At 36.1% G+C, this 20,469-nt stretch overlaps 1 protein-coding gene across 1 annotated transcript in view; it reads right to left on the bottom strand.

Annotated features, from left to right (window-relative positions):
• Nucleotides 1–1,255: 1,255 nt before the first annotated feature.
• Nucleotides 1,256–20,469, bottom strand: part of KDM3B (lysine demethylase 3B) — a 47,660-nt gene continuing 28,446 nt past the window's right edge. The window contains 15 exon segments of the mRNA XM_032209238.1: nucleotides 1,256–2,505; nucleotides 3,299–3,433; nucleotides 4,985–5,161; nucleotides 5,470–5,609; nucleotides 6,152–6,271; nucleotides 8,918–9,048; nucleotides 9,156–9,246; nucleotides 10,155–10,326; nucleotides 11,021–11,287; nucleotides 11,933–12,189; nucleotides 14,169–14,445; nucleotides 16,327–16,454; nucleotides 16,805–16,912; nucleotides 18,058–18,210; nucleotides 19,502–19,716. Of these exon segments, the coding sequence (XP_032065129.1) occupies nucleotides 2,425–2,505; nucleotides 3,299–3,433; nucleotides 4,985–5,161; nucleotides 5,470–5,609; nucleotides 6,152–6,271; nucleotides 8,918–9,048; nucleotides 9,156–9,246; nucleotides 10,155–10,326; nucleotides 11,021–11,287; nucleotides 11,933–12,189; nucleotides 14,169–14,445; nucleotides 16,327–16,454; nucleotides 16,805–16,912; nucleotides 18,058–18,210; nucleotides 19,502–19,716 (2,452 nt within the window). The 3' untranslated portion in view covers nucleotides 1,256–2,424.

Below are 20,469 nucleotides of genomic sequence, written 5' to 3'. Positions count from 1 at the left end.
TTGTGAAACTCTGGTAATAGTCAGTTCCATCCTGAAGACATAACTATTATTATAACAAAGATATTTCAGAATTGGATTTGAAACAAGCTTATTCTGAGAGTAGTGATGAGTTGAGTAGGTAATCCTTTCACAGAAACTCTACAATTATTTTGTTCAAATGATTTTGAGGCAGAAAATTGTGCTATTATTTGAAAAGGTGGCATCCTTTAATAAAATTTCATTAAAAAGTATCCATGCCAAAGTTTACTTATGAAAATAGTGCTAATTAGTATGGCAATATAATGATTTATAGCAGTGTTTAATTATGGACCTGAAATCAGATCATGCATGTTTACAGCCTTTCCTCTTCCATAAGATTAGAGATCTGAAAATTAGTTTTAACACATAGATTGATAGATTGAGGCTTCTGGAAAAATGTTTAATACAAAAGGAAATATTTTAAGAATATTCATAAAAAGTAATGTTGCTCATTTCTAGCAGAGGAAATGAATTTCTGATGAAATCATCCAATAAAATCAGAGGGAAAAAAAGAAAATTTCCCTCGCTTTGGTAAAATGTCTTGAGAAAGCTGGAATTCGTGAGGGGAAAAAAAGGATTTAAAGAAAGAAAAACACTGAAATCTGGATATGGCTGTATCAGCCTTCAAGCCTGAGACATAGGAATAGATATCATGAAAGTTACCAATTTCACAAATTTAAAGAGTTAAAAAAAATTAAAAGAGCTACAATTAGATGCAGAATACTTTTGGGAGACTTTAAATCAAATTTGCACTTCAAATAAATTATGCAAAGAAATCAAATATGAATTGAGAAACAGCTCTATAAATAGATGCAAACATGTACCTTTTTTGCATCCTTGTTTTTTCCTGAGCTTCCTCAGCTTTTACCATTTATTGAGATTTGGATAGCGTTTTGAGTCAAGTGTGATGTGGTACAGTGGAAGTTGTCCACAGAAATACAAATAAGGCGAGAGTACCTGACTATTTCAATCAAGTTGCAGGTTTGCTTACTCCCTAAAATGGATTTCTGATTATGAGGAAGGAAAGGAAAACAATACACCAGACTTCAGAGTTGCCTTTCTGAAAAGCACGCGTGTATGTAGCTCACAGGGATTTGAGGGATGGAAAGGGAATAGAAAGAAGAAAGTACCTATTCAAAGTTTTGGAGCTGAGGGGAGACAGACATGCTTGCTTTTCCTACTTTTATATCTCCCCATGAGCTTCCAGTATAGGTACAATATAGATCAAAGACAAGTCTACAGTAAATGACTTTTATTTTTTAAAAAATGAAATAACCGTGAACATATTAACAGGCCTGCAGGTGGCACTACAGTACAGCTGGATAGAAGGTAGATACAGTCCCAATGAACAGTAAAACAATGGAATCCATCAGTTCAATGGTGACAATTCTGAATACAACTCTATCAAGCAGGAACATTTTACTGAAAATATTTCTGGACAAAGCTGATATTGAAAATTATTTCTGGGAAGCAGTAGTCCCAATCTAAAACTGACAACTGGTATTTACCAGTTTAGGGAGAGATGTACAACACCTCCAAAGCATAAAAGTTCTTTTCCCCCCTTTATATCTTTGTATTGGAAGTAAAATTATTTTTAGCTCTCCTCAGGCCAATTGTGCTATTGGGAATTATTTCTAAGAATAATTTCTGGAAAAGTTTTATTGAAAGGAAGACTAAACACAATGTGCCTTTCCTTGTAGTCCAGGAACTGTTGTGGTATTTCAAATTCTAAAAATATCTACTTTCATGAAATACTGTTTCACTACAAACCTAGTTTTTCACTAAATACACATTTTTTTAAAAAATCCTGGAGCCCTCTGGGAAAATCAGTGGTTTCTCTCTGTGTTTCTGCATTTCTACAGTGTATAAAGAACTCTTAAAGGGAGCATGAAGAACAATTTCTTTTTTCCTTAGCTATGTCAGAGAAGGAGGTCTCATGTTCATGTTCTTGCAGCCAGGATGCTGGCGTGTATAATCATTCAGAGCAAGCTGTTTAGGTCTTCAATAAAATGTCCAACCTTGCATCATTCTTCCTAACTTACTGGAAAGACTAATTAGGTATGAAAAAAGAGTCACACATTTTTCTATTCATCATATGCAGGAATACCACCAGGTTTCCATACAATTTCAATTTGCAAAAGGCCACCAGAAAGGGACTCGGCACCCTTTGTTCTTCAGGAATTCCGTATATTATTGTGACCATCTATTAGATATTCAAGACTGAGGCAGCATATAGGCAGTGGCTGGAGAGTGTAATGAATGCCATGGCATCTCTTAGTGAGAGGTTTCAGAGTCCTTCAGAGGCAGCCACGTGCATCCCCTTTCTATACTGTGAGCAAAAAAACAAAAAAAAAAACAAAAAAAAAAACAACTCCGGGGGAGGGAGGGGGTCAGAATCATCCATTCCTAAGATCTAGCCAGTTTGGATTCATGAGCTTTCAGTGTGCCAACAGCATCTTTGACTGCATGGTAGATAATGTTCTTCACCTGCAAAGAGAATGTAATGAATGAATGTAATGAAGAATAACACCACAAATGTGTATCCATCTGCCCCGTTACTAATTATAAGAGTTCTTTATCAATTGCCTATAAAGTCTGAACATGTATAAGGAAAGAACAGACAGAACAGAGTCCTATAAAATATTGCTAAAACAACACACACACACACACAGAGAAATTGGGTTGTTCAACAGCAATACATCAATGCTAATGTAATTTTTTAAAAAGTAACTCTAAAAAATTCTTGTATTCATTCTTTATTAGAAAATTAAAGAACTGCAATCTAAATCTTTAACCCCTGGCATTACTGAATAAGATTTTGCAAATCCATTCAGCTTGCAAACATCAAACCTCTAAACAGTTTACCATTGTGTCTATGTTAAGGGAATTAAGGATGGAAAGGAGTTTCTTCCCTATAACTAATGTAAATAAATAAATATAGGATATGTGAAGATCCAAGAATACTGAATTTTTAAATCTCCAATACGCTGTGCAATATTCTCAATACTACTGTCTCCAATACTCTTAATAATCTCTGTGTAGAACCTTTAACTTTTAATCAGAGAGACTATTATGAGAAGCCAACATATTGTATAAACTGGTCTGAAATAAACCTAAAACTGATGTAACTATGTCTTAGAATTCATTTAGTTAATATAGCCATAAAATACCTCCTTTTTCTACAACATTTTTAGTACAATTCATTTTTTCAAATGGTATTCCTCCCCTTACAAATATGATATACATCAGAGGTTTTACCAGAAGATTTGCAAACATTTACCTGCAGCTTATCCTCATGGTTTGTGTGAGTATTAGATAGGTGCCTGAATTCTTGAGTCAGACGGAAGCAGTGTTTCACATGTTCTGGAGATACAAAATCTTCTGCCACTTTAATGCAGCTATACAAATTATGAACCTGAATAAACAAGAAAAACAATTCGGATCGTGTACCCCATAATGCTAAGAATCCAACATATTCACTGCTGCATTTGGTATAAGAAATCTAAACAGACAAGTACTATATTAAAGTTGTCATGGACAATTTATGATACTCATGAAAAAAAATCTATTAAAAGAACTTATTACAATCTTAGACTTATAACCACAATTGGGACCAGAATCTCAGCTGTTGAACAAAACAATCGTTAAGCGAGATGTCATCTAGCCACTTTGCTCAATTACTGCAATCTTGTAGCTCCTGGTTGTGCTTGTTAAGCAATCTCTTGAGTTGATACTTGCCTCTCCACTCTGGGGCTAAAAATCCTCCATGGCTGAAAATCCTGCTTGGATTTCAGCACAGACCTTTTTCCACCAGCCCAGCTTGCAGCCATCAGGGAGAATTGCAAATGGTGATCACACGACTGTTAAGATTGCCAATCACTCAGATTTCAATTACATACATGGGTACTACGATGTCCATAACTTCAGTCACAGGTCATAAAGACCCTTCGTTCATCATCCTAACTTTGAATAGTTGCTGAATGAATGATCATAAGCCATAAGTGTATTAATTACTGGATACAGAAAGTTCACTCTTAATATTAATTGGGATCAGAATTACCATAGTTAAGCAAAGTAGTCCTTAGGCAAAACATCAAGTGATTGTGTGGTTTAGTGATGGCAGTTCCAGTAGTCCTGATTGTGCTTATTAGATGAGGACTATGCTGTCATTAGGTAATCACTTCACGCTTCTCCTGCTGTCCTGCTGCTCCTCCCCAGCAAGGCCTCATGTGCTCCCTTCAGCAGATGAGGTTCACTGCCCTCATCTCTACTTCAATTTCTCCATCTGTCTATCTCATCCCTATCTATTTTCTGTCCTCTTCACTGTAATCTGCTGCTACCACCTTCCCTGCCACCCTTTGTTGACATTCACTGTCCTCTTGCTGCTGGCCTGTGATCCAGGTGCCAGACATGAGGGTGGTACCAGTGTGGTGAACATGGCAAGGTGGCGTGAATCTGTCTTCCAAAAAGAGCTCCCTGGGCCAAACTGGCAGAGAAAGTAAAGAGACAGCTCCCTGAATGAAGGGGTGACTATCGGGCAAGGTGGCAAGGCTTATCAAGGACTTGCATAATGTTACTAGTGGCCACCTTTGCCCAGGGAGCTGCTAACTTGCATCTCTGCCATGCCTGCTCTGCTGGCCCATCCTGCTGCCTCTTCCCTGGGCTGGCTTTACAACTCCTTTCTGCAGATGAGTTTCCACTGCGCTTGGAGTGGGCTGCACCCATGTCTAGTCTATGGATCTCAGGCCAGCAGCAGCAGAAGACAAACAAAGGTCCGCTGGAGCCATGGGGATGGCAGGGGAGGCACTGGAGGTGAATGCAGAGCAGTCAAAAGGACAGAGAACGAGGAAATAAATGTGGATAGGTTGGCAAGTGCCAAAAATTGTTCACATGTTCATGAAGGTGCTACTGGTATAACTTTAAAAACCCAGTCTTCTTCTGCAGGGTGGCCCAAAATTCCACTCACCTGATGTGGAGCCCCTGCAGGAATAAATACAGCATCTCCCAGGAACTGCACGATTGCCCAACCTTGCACTCCATATTCCTCGTACAGACGCTTACGAAGGACCTGGTCCAGATACCAGCTTTGGTCATGGATTGGATCATGATCAGGAGGATTTTCTTGCCCCTGTTCTTCACCAACCTAGTGCAAATGTATTGGGATTCAATTATTCTGGATCTACTGGATAGCTGAAGGATCACCTCCTACTTGCAAATTATTTCATTACTGGAATATTAGCCTTGTTTAAATAGTTCTACGGCAATGGTGGTGGTGGTGGGGGGAGGGGGGAGGGAATCCAATTTTCACAAGTAAAATTGCTGAATATATGACCAGATGCCAGTATTAGTTTTATAAAGATACATTTAAGAGTTGGGTGAATCTCAGAAATTTAAAATAAATTATTTGGAAAAGCAAAACCTGTGGTAAATTCTCTATGTGAAATTCCTTACCTTCCGAAGAAGCTCCCTGATTTTTTCAGCATCCTTAGCAGCATAAATGTGCCACAGTGCCCCTGGCTTCTCCTTTGCTTCATGGATTCGCTGTTTTGTAACATCGTCGGCATCCCCTTCATCTATGGTTTTTAACACCTCTGAAATCCAATTCAATAACATATATAGCTTTTTTACTACAATGTGTAACAAATAAGCAATTCTGGTATAAATCATAATACTATAAGTGAGTGCCAGGAAAAATCTGTAACTGTATTTCCTTCTGATAACAGAACACCAATTACCTCACGTGCAACTTAATTGACTTAAGAGAATGTATTTTTTATAAGCTCAAGAGCAGGCCTGGCTATCTACCCCAAGAAAAACTCACAAAGCCATTCCTGGTTAGGGCATTCTGTTCATGCGTTGCCTTGCTCAGTTAGTACTGTGAAAACACATTTTACTTTTTACAATGTTCCTCATGATGCCTGTACAGGTTATCAATGGGGGCATTGCTTAAAGACAAGTTGAAATACCTATACAAAACTAAAAATACACTCTTGACTAGATAGTTGTTTGTTCCTCCCATTTGTTCACAAGTATTATAATCAGAAAGAGCAACAAAGGAACAAACAAAAATAAAAACAAATAGAAATTCAAGTTATTCCCTGGGGGAAAAAAATCAGTTTGGAAAAAAGCTTACCATCATCATGGGCACCATCCCCAATAGGAATTCCAACATACACCATAACATTAACTGCATCTGATACATCTAAATGTAAATTAGTTGTACCAACTCTTCGGTCTTCTGCTGTTATTAGTCCTATGAACAATGCAACAGAAAAATAATTTTATCCTACTGGTATTAGTATTTTTATCTGTATATAGCAGTCCTGACTTCCCAATTATGGAATAATAATTCCTTGTCGTTTTATAGATCATTACCCTATAGTGCTGAAGGGGCTTGTGCAACCCAAATAATGCTATGAATTAAACTATGGGGAATCTGCACTCATGCAAGAGTCACCCGGTAGCCAGGAGGTAAAACTACATGAAATGACATGTAGCTGCTGATGTGCCTGGAAGGAAATAAAAAGTTTGAAGCTGAAAACAGGCATATCACTGCAATGTGGAATGTCAGAGCCATAAACCTTGATGCAATCAGAGTTGAAATACCACGATAGAACAGATATTCTGGAAATGTGCAAAATGAAATAGATCTGGAATGAATCACTTCCCATTAGAGTGCATTCTACTGCTCACAAGAAAATCATAGAAGAAATAAAATAGCTAGCATTATTAACCAAAGACTGTCACTGCTTGAATATAATCCAAGAACAGCAGACTTCAACTAATATTAAATTAGCAAGCCAACTAACACTACACTGATCCAAATCTACACTGCAATCGTTGATGCAGAGAAAAGTGAACAATTATTTGGCCAAATTGCATTGTCTTGTCAACACCACCAAAAAAGATCTCTTATACAAGACTGGAATATTAACACTGGAAGTGAAAAAAGCTTTTGAAATAAAGGAAAAAAATGGTGCTAGAATCTTCCAACCACTATAAATGGACATCACCAGATGGCAATGCAAAAAACAAATTGATTATATACACAGCAAGCAAAGATTGATGAAAACTCTATATTTAGTCAGCAAAAACAAGATTTGCTGTTGACTGCAGGGCAAATCACAATTATTTGCAAAATTAAACTAAGAAAAACAAATAAAGCCATCAGATTAACAAGAACTCAGCAATTCTTCACATGATGATATGACAAAGGTAAAGAATACAGTTATTGAATTAACTCTGATAAATAAGAGCGCCTAGACAATTCTAGACTGAAATTTGTGATATCATTAAAGATGAAGCAAACAACAATATCCCCAAAAGCAAAAGAAAGCAAACTATCTGACATGCTAAAAAATAACTGAAAAAAGGCAGAGCTCAGAAGTTAATATAGACAGAGGAAAATTTGCCCTACTAAAAGTTTCCAAATAACAGCAGATTGAGACAAGGAGTTGTATTTAAATAAGCAAGACAAAGAAATTGAGGCTAACAATCAAACTGAAAGGCCCAAGGAATTAAGAAAATTACAGAAATTGAGAGATCTTCCTGTGTAAAGATGATATAAAGATGACCAAAAAGATATTGTATGAATTTACATAGAAGTACACAAACAGGTCTCAAAAATGACATGTATAAATATATGAGCATTGAACTAGAGTCAGATGTTCTGGGGAATAGATGAGTCCTGGAAAACATTGCTAAAAATAAAGTGGCAGGAGTTGGTGAAATATCAGCAGAACTGTTTAAATCTTACTAGATTCAGTTGAAGAGGTACAGTACATTTTTTGTAAGTACGTACAGAAAACATAACAATAGTCACAGGACTAGGAAGCATAGATTCAAATTCCAAATATCAAAAAGAGCAATCCTAGGTAATGATCAAGCTACAGAATAATTGAACATATTTCATATCTTTGGAAGATAATGCTCAAAACTCTGAAATTTAGAGTTCAATTTACTTGAGACAAGAACTACCTGATGTACAAACTAGATTCAGAAAAGCCAGGGGCATGTAAGATCATGTCACTAACATCCAATAAATAATGCAAAAGGTGATTAAGTTCTAAAAATATATCTATTTTGCTTTATTGATTTTACGAAGCCTTTTCATTATGTAGAACTTAAATGCTTATAGACCTTAAAACATGGATGTACTGGGCCATCTCACCTGTCTAATGAAAAATTTCTATGGTGAAAGGAAGCAACGTTGAAAAGGAAAATGAAGCAAATCAATAGTTCAAAATTTAGGCTTAAAAATTCCAAGAATATCCACAAAATGAAGAGATGTTTAGGACAAAAACAGATGTAGCCAAAAATTCAACTGCAGAGACGGTATACTAACCACTAAGTGTACCTATTGGTTTGGTTTTCCCCATTGCAGTACATGCTGTGAAAGGCTAAATGAAGTAAAACTGGTATCACTGAAATGTGATGTTGGGAAAAATTGTTGAGTATCTTATATCTCAAAAAGAATGAAGAAAACTCTGAACAATTATATTATTTATACCATATCATTTATGCTAATTATATAAATGTATGTAAATGACATGAATTATTTAATGATGTCATTGTCAAAACACCTAAACCAGAGTGAAAATTTGGCAGATGAAACAGCTCTTTGGCTACTAGAAGAGATATCACAATCTAATATAGAAAATAATTGGTACACAAGCCCATCATACTTCAATTTGAAAATTATGGATTCTTAACAAATTTTTAACTGGTATGCATGTTTTCACTTTTGCATTAAATTCATTTTTAATCTTAAAAAATAAATTCTAAACAAATGTGTCTATCAAATTTTGTTGCTTATTTATTCATAGTCAAATCTCACTCTAAATATTTTCACTTTTAAGACTATTAATAGGCATCAAAACACAACTTTTAAATCACACACCATATGCATTGTACATTTTGGGGCCTAGATCAGGTCGCACAAAGTAACTTGGCAACCTAGATGCCAGATTCAGTCTTCCATCTCTTTTAGTATATTCTGGAAGCGGAAGATTCTCCATTAAATCTTCAAACCTGAAATAGGCAAATACCATATTAGACACAAATATACATATTAAAAAAACAATACAATGCCCAAATAAGCAACCTTTGTCTTCAATCATCCAACAGAAGTAACTTACCTTGTAGGCATCATATCCCTAAAATCCTCTCCTGGAGGCCAATCTTTTAACTTCAGTACCATAGGCTGCCCATCGTCTGCTCTTAGTCGTTCTGCAAAGTAGTAATTACATGCAGCTTATTCCTCAACATTTTTTAAAATTATAGAATAATATGCAAGCCCCCCCCCCTTTTCTTTCCCCTTCTCCTCCCCATGGTGTCTTCCTATTTGCTTTTGTATTTTTGCATTTTATTCCATAATTTAATAAAATGTTGAGGAATATAGCTTATGAGCTCTGTTCTAATTTTTTTTAATGAAGTACAAGAGTGACAACTTAGATTTTCAACTGTACAGCTGAAGTAACAAATCAGAAAAAGTTAGATTCAAAACAATTTAGCATTTATTGGTTAGTTTATATCAGGCAAGCCAAATCTTTTATAGCGCTCTTGGGAACTTGATATAATATTTTGCATGATGTACAGCGTATGATGGCAGGATATATGTTCATCAAAATGCTGCCTGATGTTGATGAAAACATTGATTGTTCTGTTTGAATAATCATAAATTAGTGTGATTATCTTTATGCAGGAACTGTGAGAAATATAATGCGATTAAGATTTGGTATTGGACCCAATGACAAAATATTACAAAAATTGATTACATACTTATCCAAAAAATCTAATCATTGCCAGAAATTAAATCAACTTTTTCAACATCTAAAATGTAAAGAAGGATATTAACATAAAATAGGAGGTTTAGGTGGAAGAACTGATCTTCATAATATAATTAAAAATTGTGTACTATTAACAAAAATTGCTTAGGTAAACTCCATTGGTACAATAATTTGTTCTCAGCAAATATACTTAAAAAAGGCTAAACTGAGAAAATCAGCACATTTTTTACAACAAATATACTTAAAAAAAGGCTAAACTGAGAAAATCAGCACATTTTTACAACGTGTAGGAATTAACAAAAGAGAATGGAAGTCAGAACATGATCTTATCTATTAGACTCCACTTACTAGAAATGATTTCAAAGCCATCCCAGAAATCACGCACTTTAACATCTGAGATTATGGCACAATTTCTACAATTGACCAGATCTACATCCTGATCTCCAAATTCTTGGCTAAATGCATCTGGTTTCCAAAGTTCAGGCTTCAGTTTCTTATGAACACCAGAAACTAGAACAGGCTGCAGAAGGATAAATAAAATATATAAGGAATTATTTTAATATGTAAGATTTCTTAAAAAGATAGCTGGAAATGAATAAATGTACATAATAAAAACAATCCAATAAAAGTCATTGTAACAAAGCTGGTTAAAACACCCCTCACTGCAACAGAGTGAAAAAGAAAAAACAATTATCATGAAGGACAGCTTTAAGTAATGATAAAACAAAAACAAAAAACAAGTTGACATTTAGCTCAGTTTATGTTTATAACTCTTTTTTGACTCAAATGAAGAGTTGTGCATATTTACAAAACTAAGCCAGTTAAGCTTTCTACATTAAGAACCACTACTGATTAGTGTACAATTAACGAAAGTATATATTTACCTACATAGTTTAATTAAAAAGTAATATTACTAATTTTACATGTTTTTCACTTGTTTTGAAAACTAGTTTGAAAAGCTATGGCTTTTACATATTTTGACTGCAATAGTCTAATTTCTGAGTTTATTAAGCATTGTGCATATGGCATTTTCTAATTATGGTTTGATTCTAAGCAAAGACTTGACTTCTTATTATATTCTGTTCAGATTCAAATTTCTATGCCTTTACTGCGTATTTCCTAGTTAACAGTATTTTCACAGCAGTTAGTTTGCCTTAAGAATAATACATACATTTTTACAATATAAATGATGATCTGGCTTTTTAAAAATGTACCTGTCCTTGTTTCCAACATTCTCTGAAGATCTTCCAGTTGTTCTTGTTGCTGGGGTCATGAAGACATAAAAGTCTTCCATCACAAAGCCACGAATGAGAAGTATGTGGGTCGAGCACATTTAAACCCATTACCATTTCTTTTACTTCTTTAGGAGTATCAGCTACACTGCTTGCTCGCTTGGCAGCATCAGTCATTTTCTTATTTTCCACTACTGATGCAATTATATGATCAAGGAAGTTTGGCAAACTGGCTTTACTCTTGGCCCCCTAGAAAAAAAAAATCACATAACAACCTAAGTACTCTGTACCCTGCCTGGGCCTTGGATCTTTCAACCCAATAAGCACTTACAGAAAAATGAACAGCTGGCAGAAAGGAAAAACCCTAAATTCTTGGATATGTTAATTACATTCTCTAATAGTACAAATGAATATTGTACTAATATGTTTTACTATTCTATAAAGTTAAACATATTTATCATCTATGGAGTTAAAATATAATATATCCATATTGTAAGACTGCAAGTCATGAATCTCAGTATAATGTCTTTAAAGGAATACCCAATACATTATGTTTCTGTGAGTTGAAGGGGCCAAAACCTTACTGCATTCAAGCTATGTTCTTCAAATGGGCCTGCCTGATTCAATGGGACTGGAGTATGGACAGATGTAGTGTGAAAGAATGGCAACCCTTCTAGCAGTCATATCATAGAGTTCCACCCACTTTGGTCCAATGCCTATTTCAATTAATTTTATTCTCTCATACTGTTTTATTTCATGGTATTTTCATTTGCATCTACCTTTTCTATTATCAAGGCCTCTAGTTTTAACACCTCATTCCTTTCAGTTAGACAACCACTTTTTAATCTACCTAACTCTACAGTTAGAAAAAAAGAAAGAAAAAGTTTTCCTTACTGTGGAAGCTCCAGAAAAAACAGGAGGGAAAGGAATCCCTGCATCAAGTGAGGTCTGAGGCAGCTTTCCAGGCCCAGAGTTAAGCAAATCACGAAGACTGGAACCTTCTGTCTTGTTGCTTGAAGCAACTGGACCCAGCAAGAGACTATTAAAAAGCTTTGGAGTTAAAGGTGAGGCTTTTGTGTTGGAGTTAAAGGAATCCAAACCAAAAGGCGATGGAGATTCTTTATTGAGTACTGATCTCAATGAACCTGCTTCTGAAAAACACATATGGAAGAAAGAACAATTTAAAAACAGAAGTACTTTAATAGTAGTATAATACAGGTTGACTTCAATTACTCATTAAATATGCAAGAATACCATTATTTACTGGCTAGACATATGTAGAATCTAAATTGGGGTGATGGTGGAAAGGGAGGAAGGAGAGGAAAATAGATTGGGTATGCAGCAGGTTGCATGTAAGACAGGCTATACTATATCATTCAGCAAGGAAATTACTTAACATCTAGTTTTCAGGCAATCTCAGGTCTCACCAAACATAATGCGATTTTAACACATTATAATTGTTGATTAATAAGTCATTCTACGTATCAGACATATAACATAATAACAGAATTGGAAGGGACTTAGTCTAACCCCCTGCTCAAGCAGGAAAACTACACAATTTCAGACAAACGGTTGTCCAACCTCTTCTTAAAAACCTCTAGTGTTGGAGCATTCACAACTTCTGGAGGCAACTCATTCCAGTGTTTAATTATTCTAACTGTCAGGAAATTTCTCCTTAGTTCTAGATTGGTTCTCTTTTTGATTAATTTCCATCCATTGCTTCTTGTCCTGCCTTCAGGTGCTTTGGAGAATAGATTGACTCCCTCTTCTTTGTGGCAACTTCTTAAATATTGGAATACTGCTACCATGTTACCCCATTTCCTTCTTTTCACTAGACAAGAACATACCCAATTCCTGCAACCGTTCTTCATACGTTTTAGCTTCCAGCCTCCTAATCATTTTTGTGGCTCTTCTCTGCACTCTTTCTAGAGTCTCAACATCTTTTTATAACATCACCTCAACATCTTTTTATATCTTGGTGACCAAAACTGAATGCAGTATTCCAAACGTGGCTTTACCAAGGAATTATAAAGTGGTATTAACACTTCATGTGATCTTGATTCTATCCCTCTCTTAATGCAGCCATCAAAGCTTTGGTTTGTTTCAGTCTACATTCAATTGAATTATGCAGTAATTCAATTGAATAGAATAGATTCTGTATGATTACATAATTAATAAGCTTTATCAAATATGTAAACTAATGCAGCCAAGTTTGACAGTTGCAGCATATTGCTGGCTCATATTTATGTGATTGGCCACTAGGACTCCAAGATCCCTCTCACAGTTACTACTGTTGAGTCAGGTACTACCTATTCTATACTTGTGCGTTTGGTTTTTCTTGCCTAAGTGTAAAATCTTTTCTCCACATTGGATTTCATTTTGTTAGATAGGATCCAGTGTTAAAGTCTGTCAAGATCCTTCCATATCTTACACTATCTTTTGGAGTATTGTAGCAAAGTATATTCCTGTTAGTAGCAAAATATACTCTTATCTTCTGGCATATATTTTGCTACTAAGGCTGAGGAGACTGCTAGTATAGTATACCCTTTATTGTCATTGTACATCATTTATACAACGAAATTGGTTTATAGATCAGTGGGGACTCAGTGGCTAAGACGCTGAGCTTGTCGATCAGAAAGGTCGGCAGTTCAGCGGTTCGAATCCCTCGTGCATAATGGAGTGAGCTCCTGTTACTTGTCCCAGCTTCTGCCAACCTAGCAGTTCGAAAGCATATAAAAATGCAAGTAGAAAAATAGGAACCACCTTTGGTGGGAAGTTAACAGCGGTGCGTGCGCCTTCGGCATTTAGTCATGCTGGCCACATGACCATGGAGATGTCTTCCGACAGTGCTGGCTTCTTCGGTTTTGAAAATGGAGATGAGCACCACTCCCTAGAGTTGGGAACAGCTAGCACATATGTACGAGGGAAACCTTTACCTAGTTAGCCTGAAGATTCCAGTTATCTTTTCCTTGAAATTAATTATTGACAAACATGTCATACTTGAGACTTGAAAAGTAGTTTATTTGGAAATGTGCTTGATTCTCTTTGTTTTTGAGATCATTGTCCTCCTTGCCATGCTAGATACTGACTGGGCCACTAACAAAACATTTTCAGTTAGTCGGCAGCTTACCTTTTGTTTCTTCTTTTGCCTTCTGAGTCGCTAAATCTGCAAGCCAATGCAATGCTGATGAAGGACTTGCTTCTGGACACAGTGATTTGTTCGGCTTCATTTCCCCACTGTTGCTGGTAGCTGCAACCTCTGCTTTAATGGGCTCTTCTACTTTGGCTTCTACAGTTTCAGATTTTGGAGCATTTGTGTCCAATGGCTCATTCTCAGTTGTCCCTGCAGCACGGGAAAATGTGCTTTCACTTGCAGGACCTGGTACACCGGGATTCATACTGGGCAGCTGCTGACATAGGATCACATGCAAAGAGTCAAAAATATCTTAATCAATTAATAAAAGCTAATACCAATACTAGTTAGAGTAAGAATAAAACTATTTCAAAACACAATAGCTATTACCATACCATGAAAATCATGATTACAAGTTCACTGACATCATTTGACAATTAACAATTAGATGATATTTAAGTAATCTGATCTATATTTTAATATGATTACAGAATATTCAAAGAACGGTCACTTTTGGCTAGAGCTGTGACTGGTGAAAGTCTGTAGAGATTCTCAGTCATCCAGGTCATGGTGGTCCCAAAGGTGCTTTTCCAGGAGGCAACTGGACTTTCTGGTTTTTCCTTTGAAGATATTTCGCTTCTCATTCAAGAAGCTTCTTCAGCTCTGACAGGATAGTGGGGAATGGAAGGATTTATATTCCTTGTAGACAGCTGGTAATCTGCATCCTTTTAGAGGGTTGTTGAAGCACTTGGAGGTTTATCTGTGTCTTCAGGGTCACCTGAGTAGTGATCCTCTAAAAAGATGCAGAAGCAAAACTTCTTCAAAAGAAAAAAAAAAACCAAGAAAGTCCAGTTGCCGCCTGAAAAAGCACCTTTGGTACTTAACAAACTACTAAGGCCCTATCCATTAAAATATCCAGTAGCCAGAATCATTTTCTTCAGAATTCAAGATTCTTTATTTGATCATTTCCCTAGCCAATGTTATCCCTAATGCTTTATATTCATAATTTTCCTTAATAAACAGGTAAAGTACTTTAATGTTTTCCAGGATGACTTGATCTTTAATTTCTACATTTTCAAGTCATATGATAAGATCTAAAACCTAATTACACTTTGCAATTCAGCTGAAAATGATAGCTGCAAAGAGAAACAAAAATCTGTCATCTAGTTGGGGCAGTAGAGGTTGACAGACACAATGTAAAACAGCAGAAGCATTTCTGTCACTATGGCTTTGGTCTAGTCTAACTTGCCTCTCTACATCTATTAGCCAGTATCCATTCAATCCAGAAAACAGCAGATACACACCACACACACACACACATACAAGTAGTTTTCACTAAACCTCCAGTTAAAAGGATCTAAAATCAGACAATGAGATATTACCATAAAATGTGGGAAATCAGTACTTATCAGAATAGATGCCTAATGTATAGGTGTTGCAACTTCTAAAACTCTTCCATTTTGAAAAACAGACATTAATTGAAAAAAGCCACAGACTTGGTTTGGAAGTAATGTTTGACAGAGAGCAGAATCTCTCCTAATCACTGATGTGGAAAGCAGCAGGAAATCTGCTATCTGACTGCTGTAAAACTGTATACATTCTAAGCAAGATCTTGTTAAATGCATGAGTCCAGTTGGATTTTTAGTGGAATATATACACTTTCATTATTGTATGATTTGTGATTGAGTACCTCTTTAATAGATATAATGCAATAATGATGAAAAAAGTAGCTTCTAATTGCTTATTATTAGGTCCACCATATTATATACATATTTTATTGTAGCTTTAGTGGACTTCGTTATAAGGTGTTTTTTTTTAAAGAGGTAAGGATATAATTATTGTAACTAAACATTGGATAAGGTGACCAGACAGAAGATTATCATTTTAAAATTTAAAGAGTTTTGTACTTCTTTTGCCATATGTCATTCAGAATAGATTAAATATGTAAAATATGTGTATCTTCCCAGCAACTACATTGTGAGAGATCTAAAAAGTTACAAGAGATAATAAGATCCAATTAGTACAGGGTATTTATTTACTCTATATCTTGCTATGGAGATGCTAACTTTATCCCACTTCATCCCACTATGCATAATGCACATTGGGATGCTTTTAAGGAAAGTCCTAATTATTGTCAAATTAAAAATTCCCATACCTGTGAAATCCCATTTGTGACAGCAGGTCGCAACACAGATTTGTTCTGCCGATTAATACATGGACAGTTAGCTTTAATTCCCCATTTGCCACGTGCTGCATGAACCATGTCTCCAATATTATATAATGCTAGAAAGTTAAAACATGATAGATTATATTGTGTAGGAAAATCTGGAAGCCTTGAAAAGCATAAATATTTATGTTCAAAATAGGCCCAAGTAGTGAAGGGTTTTTAAAAAAAAAACTAAAAAAAAACAGGAAGTCTACCTTCAGATAGTTCAAAAATTAACACGTAACTCATTCTAAGGCTAAAATTCTCTCTGGTGGAATAATGTATTTCTTTATTGTAGTATATCTCTATAAAACTCCTCCTTTAAGCTGCTTTAGAGGTGAAATTAAAAAGAAAAACTAGAATATATTCAGATCAGAATAAAAGAAACAAAAGGGATATGGAAAAACATTAATGGTTAAAGTTTTACCTGTGCCAGGAATGATTTGGGTTGGCATGAGATTCTCTGGTTCATGCGACTGCCCTTTTGCACACTTCAGCCATGAGAAAACCTCTTCATCACCCATCTCCTCTGTTTCTGGAATAAGGAAAAAGAACAACCCAGTTTTTCCAAATGTTATGCTTTGGTAGCTTCAAAGTACTGTATGTTAATAATTTTTCAAGAGAGCCACTCTTTGATTTTAGGGGGCAATAGTTTCATAGTAAGAAAATTTGTACTAATCTGCAATGGTGCTAAGTGCACTTAGAGCATAATTATTTATAAGGTTTAATATCCTGCTGGTCAGTACCAATATAACAGGTTTATAAGACTAAAACCTAAGCTTAGAATCAACCTTCCAACCTATTTCCTCATCACAAAATAAAATCAAATATCCCCAAGGTAGCCTACTTAATCTCAGTAATGAAAACCTGTATATCTTCATTCTAATTTTTCACATTATGTAAACAGAAATAATATCACTTTGCATATAATATACAGATAGTCCTTGACTGTTCATTTAGTTTTCATTCAAAGTTACAATGCTTTGAAAAAAGTGACTAATGATTTTTGCAGCATGCTCCATAGTCGCATCATCAAAATTTGGATACTTGGCAACTAGCACGCATTTATGACGGTTGCAATGTCCTGGGGTCAGGTGACGATTTTTGCAACCTTCTGACAAGCAAAGTCAATGGAGATACTAGATTCATTTAACAACTATGTTACTGATGTAACAATTGCAGGGATTAACTTAACAACTGTTGTAAAGGAAGGTCATGAAATGGGACAAAACTCAGTAAACCACTGTCTTGTTTAGCAACATAAATTTTGGCCTCAATTGTGGTCGTAAGTCAAGCTCTCCCTGCATTTTCTGAATTAACAAATGAGTGTTCATCACTGAAGCTTAAGGTATTGTTTTCTAGACGAGTTCACATATACACTATATTGCCAAAAGTATTCACTCACAACTGCTTCTGATTATGTGGATGGATGAGCAAATACTTTTGGCAATATAGTGTACTTCTAATCTGAATCTCTTTTCTTCCATCTTCACAGCTTAACATCAAAATGACAAAAGAAGTCTCTTGTTCCTTCTGCTGCTGAATGGAAGTTAGAAACTCTTCATGATCTGTACAAAATACTCAGAGATCCATCACTCCTCATATCATAAATTGATCTCCTCAAAGGACAACTTGCTAGGTTTTACAATATTTATTCCTGGACAGTTTCTAAATACTCACCACTACGTGGACGGCTTTTTCTCAGACGGTAACAGTCCAAACAAACCCCAAAGCCACATTTGCGACATACCCAGTGAATATTGAACAAGGTTGTTTCACATACATCACACATCTCTCTCACACCGCGTACAGCTCTCTTCCAGGCCACTTTCTCTACAAGGAAGAAAACCAACAATTAAAGGATGGCCGATTATTCATAGCAGCAATTTCAAAAATGTAGAGTATTTTAGAAAATACCTCCAAAAAAGTTTATTATAATTTATTTAATTCAATTTTGAGGCTGTTCAACTCCTCTGCAAGTTTAGAAATGAAAAACAATCACATATAGGAAAAATAGCAATTGACTAGAAAACTGCCAACAACCTATCCCAAGGCTGCATATCATTAAGGTGACAACTATATGAATCCCTGGGGAGAATATCATTCAGGAGAGCAGGCACGGCAACCAAGAAGACATACTTCCTAGGTCTTGCAAGGTGATACCGTTTCTCCTACAGGACCTAGGACACATCCATTCTGCCCAACTTCATAGAAGGGAAGACATAATTGGAAACAAGCAGTCACTCAACTATCCAGGCTCTATATTATGAAGGGCATAGCATCTTGAATTACATCTGGAAGCCAACTGGTAACTAGTGTAGCTCACAAAGCAGTGGGGGATAAGCGTAACATGACATATCTGCTTTTGCCACTGTGTTCAGGATCAGCTGTAGTTTCCAAATGGTCTTTAAGAACAGCTTCATCTACAGCATGGGTGTCAAACTCGTGATGTCACCTGACATATTGCAACTTTCCCCCCCTTCGCTAAACTGGGGATAGGAGTGGCCAGCGCGTAATGCATCCGGCCCATGGGCTGCGAATTAGATACCCCTGATGGTACAGTGTGGCAAATTACAGTAATCCAATGTTGAGGTGACTAAGCCATGAGTGACTATCTGAAGGACCTCCCAATCCAGGAATAGGTTCAACTGCTACATCAGAGGAACTTATAAAAAGGGTCCTCTTGGCCAGACTTTTTCTGCTCGCATAAATATCCTTGTGCATTTCTATATACTAGATTCAGGATAACCAGTTTCACATTTTGAAGCGGATTTACATTGGGAACAAACTCTAGAAGTCCAACACATCTAGAAGGCACCATGCTGAGAAAAACTGTATCAAAACAAGGCAAATAAAGGAAATTATGCCTATCTAGTTCCATAGAACCATATATTAACTCAGCTTCAATAGAAAACATATGAAAAGCAATGCATAAAATCCTGTTTTCACACATCAAACAAAATCATTTGGGAAAAAGAGGCAGCCCCTCTTCAAATTCCACGAGGACAAAATTTGCAGAAAAAAAGGCAAATCATTAATAATGACTTGAATATATTTTTTTCTTTTGATTATTCCCATTTCTATACATTTTGCAGGCAGGTCAAAAAAGAAAAGAGGAACTTACGGTGTGGTTCTACCATCATCATTGCTTCTTTCTCAGACATTACTAGCTGACAAAACTGATCACCAACATTGGCCAGGATATATTTGGAGGTCTCCAAATCAATCCCTTCTGCAGGTGATGCTGACGGGATCCACAAGCTCATAGCATCACAATCACTTTGCTGGGGACTTAAGAATCCTTCCACTCGCAATATCCCCTTCCTAGTAAATATCAGCCTGAAACAAATTTGCAGGTATCAGTTGCTCTTCAACAGAAAATGAAATCCAAGCTTTCTTTATGGTATCATTCAAAATTAGCAAAATCGATCAATTATTTATAAATTCTTTTCTTTAAATAGAAAATCCTAGTTATCAAAGTAACTTTTGGAGATGATGCAGCAGAAGAGAAGCCTAGAAAGCTATGGAATGGAAACAAAGAACAAATCCACTCAATATGGATAAGCCTAATCCTATAAGCAAAACGGTGATATTTTCCCACTTTTGTTGCATTTTGCAAAATTACCATGCCGTGCCACTGCTTAAGGTAACTCCTTGGAAGGGAATCAGCCAAAGAATATTTGAAGGGCTGCTGTGAGGAATTGTTTAGATACCTGTCAACTAAAATTGCTCGGACAAGCTGCACACATGTACTGCTGAGACAGTGGTGGGTTTCAAAAAATTTTAGAACCTCTTCTGTAGGTGTGGCCTGCTTTGTGGGAGTGGCTTGACAGTCATGTGACTGGGTAGGCGTGGCCAACTTGTAAAATGTGGTGAAACTTACTTAACAACGCTCTTGCTTAGGAACCAAAATGTTGGCTCAGAAACTCTGGCATTTGAAGCATGCAAGTCTTAAAGCTGTCAAGTTACAAGACCCTTGCACCCCTAATTCTTTAGAAAAAAAACCCAGGAGTGTTCAAACTTGACAGCTTTAAGACTTGTGGACTTCAATTCCCAGAATTCCTCCTCCAGTCATGTTGGCTCAGGAACTCT

This window comes from Thamnophis elegans, chromosome 2, assembly GCF_009769535.1.
Source record: "Thamnophis elegans isolate rThaEle1 chromosome 2, rThaEle1.pri, whole genome shotgun sequence".
Taxonomy (NCBI): Eukaryota; Metazoa; Chordata; class Lepidosauria; order Squamata; family Colubridae; genus Thamnophis; species Thamnophis elegans.
This window is presented reverse-complemented; position numbering and strand designations above follow the sequence as displayed.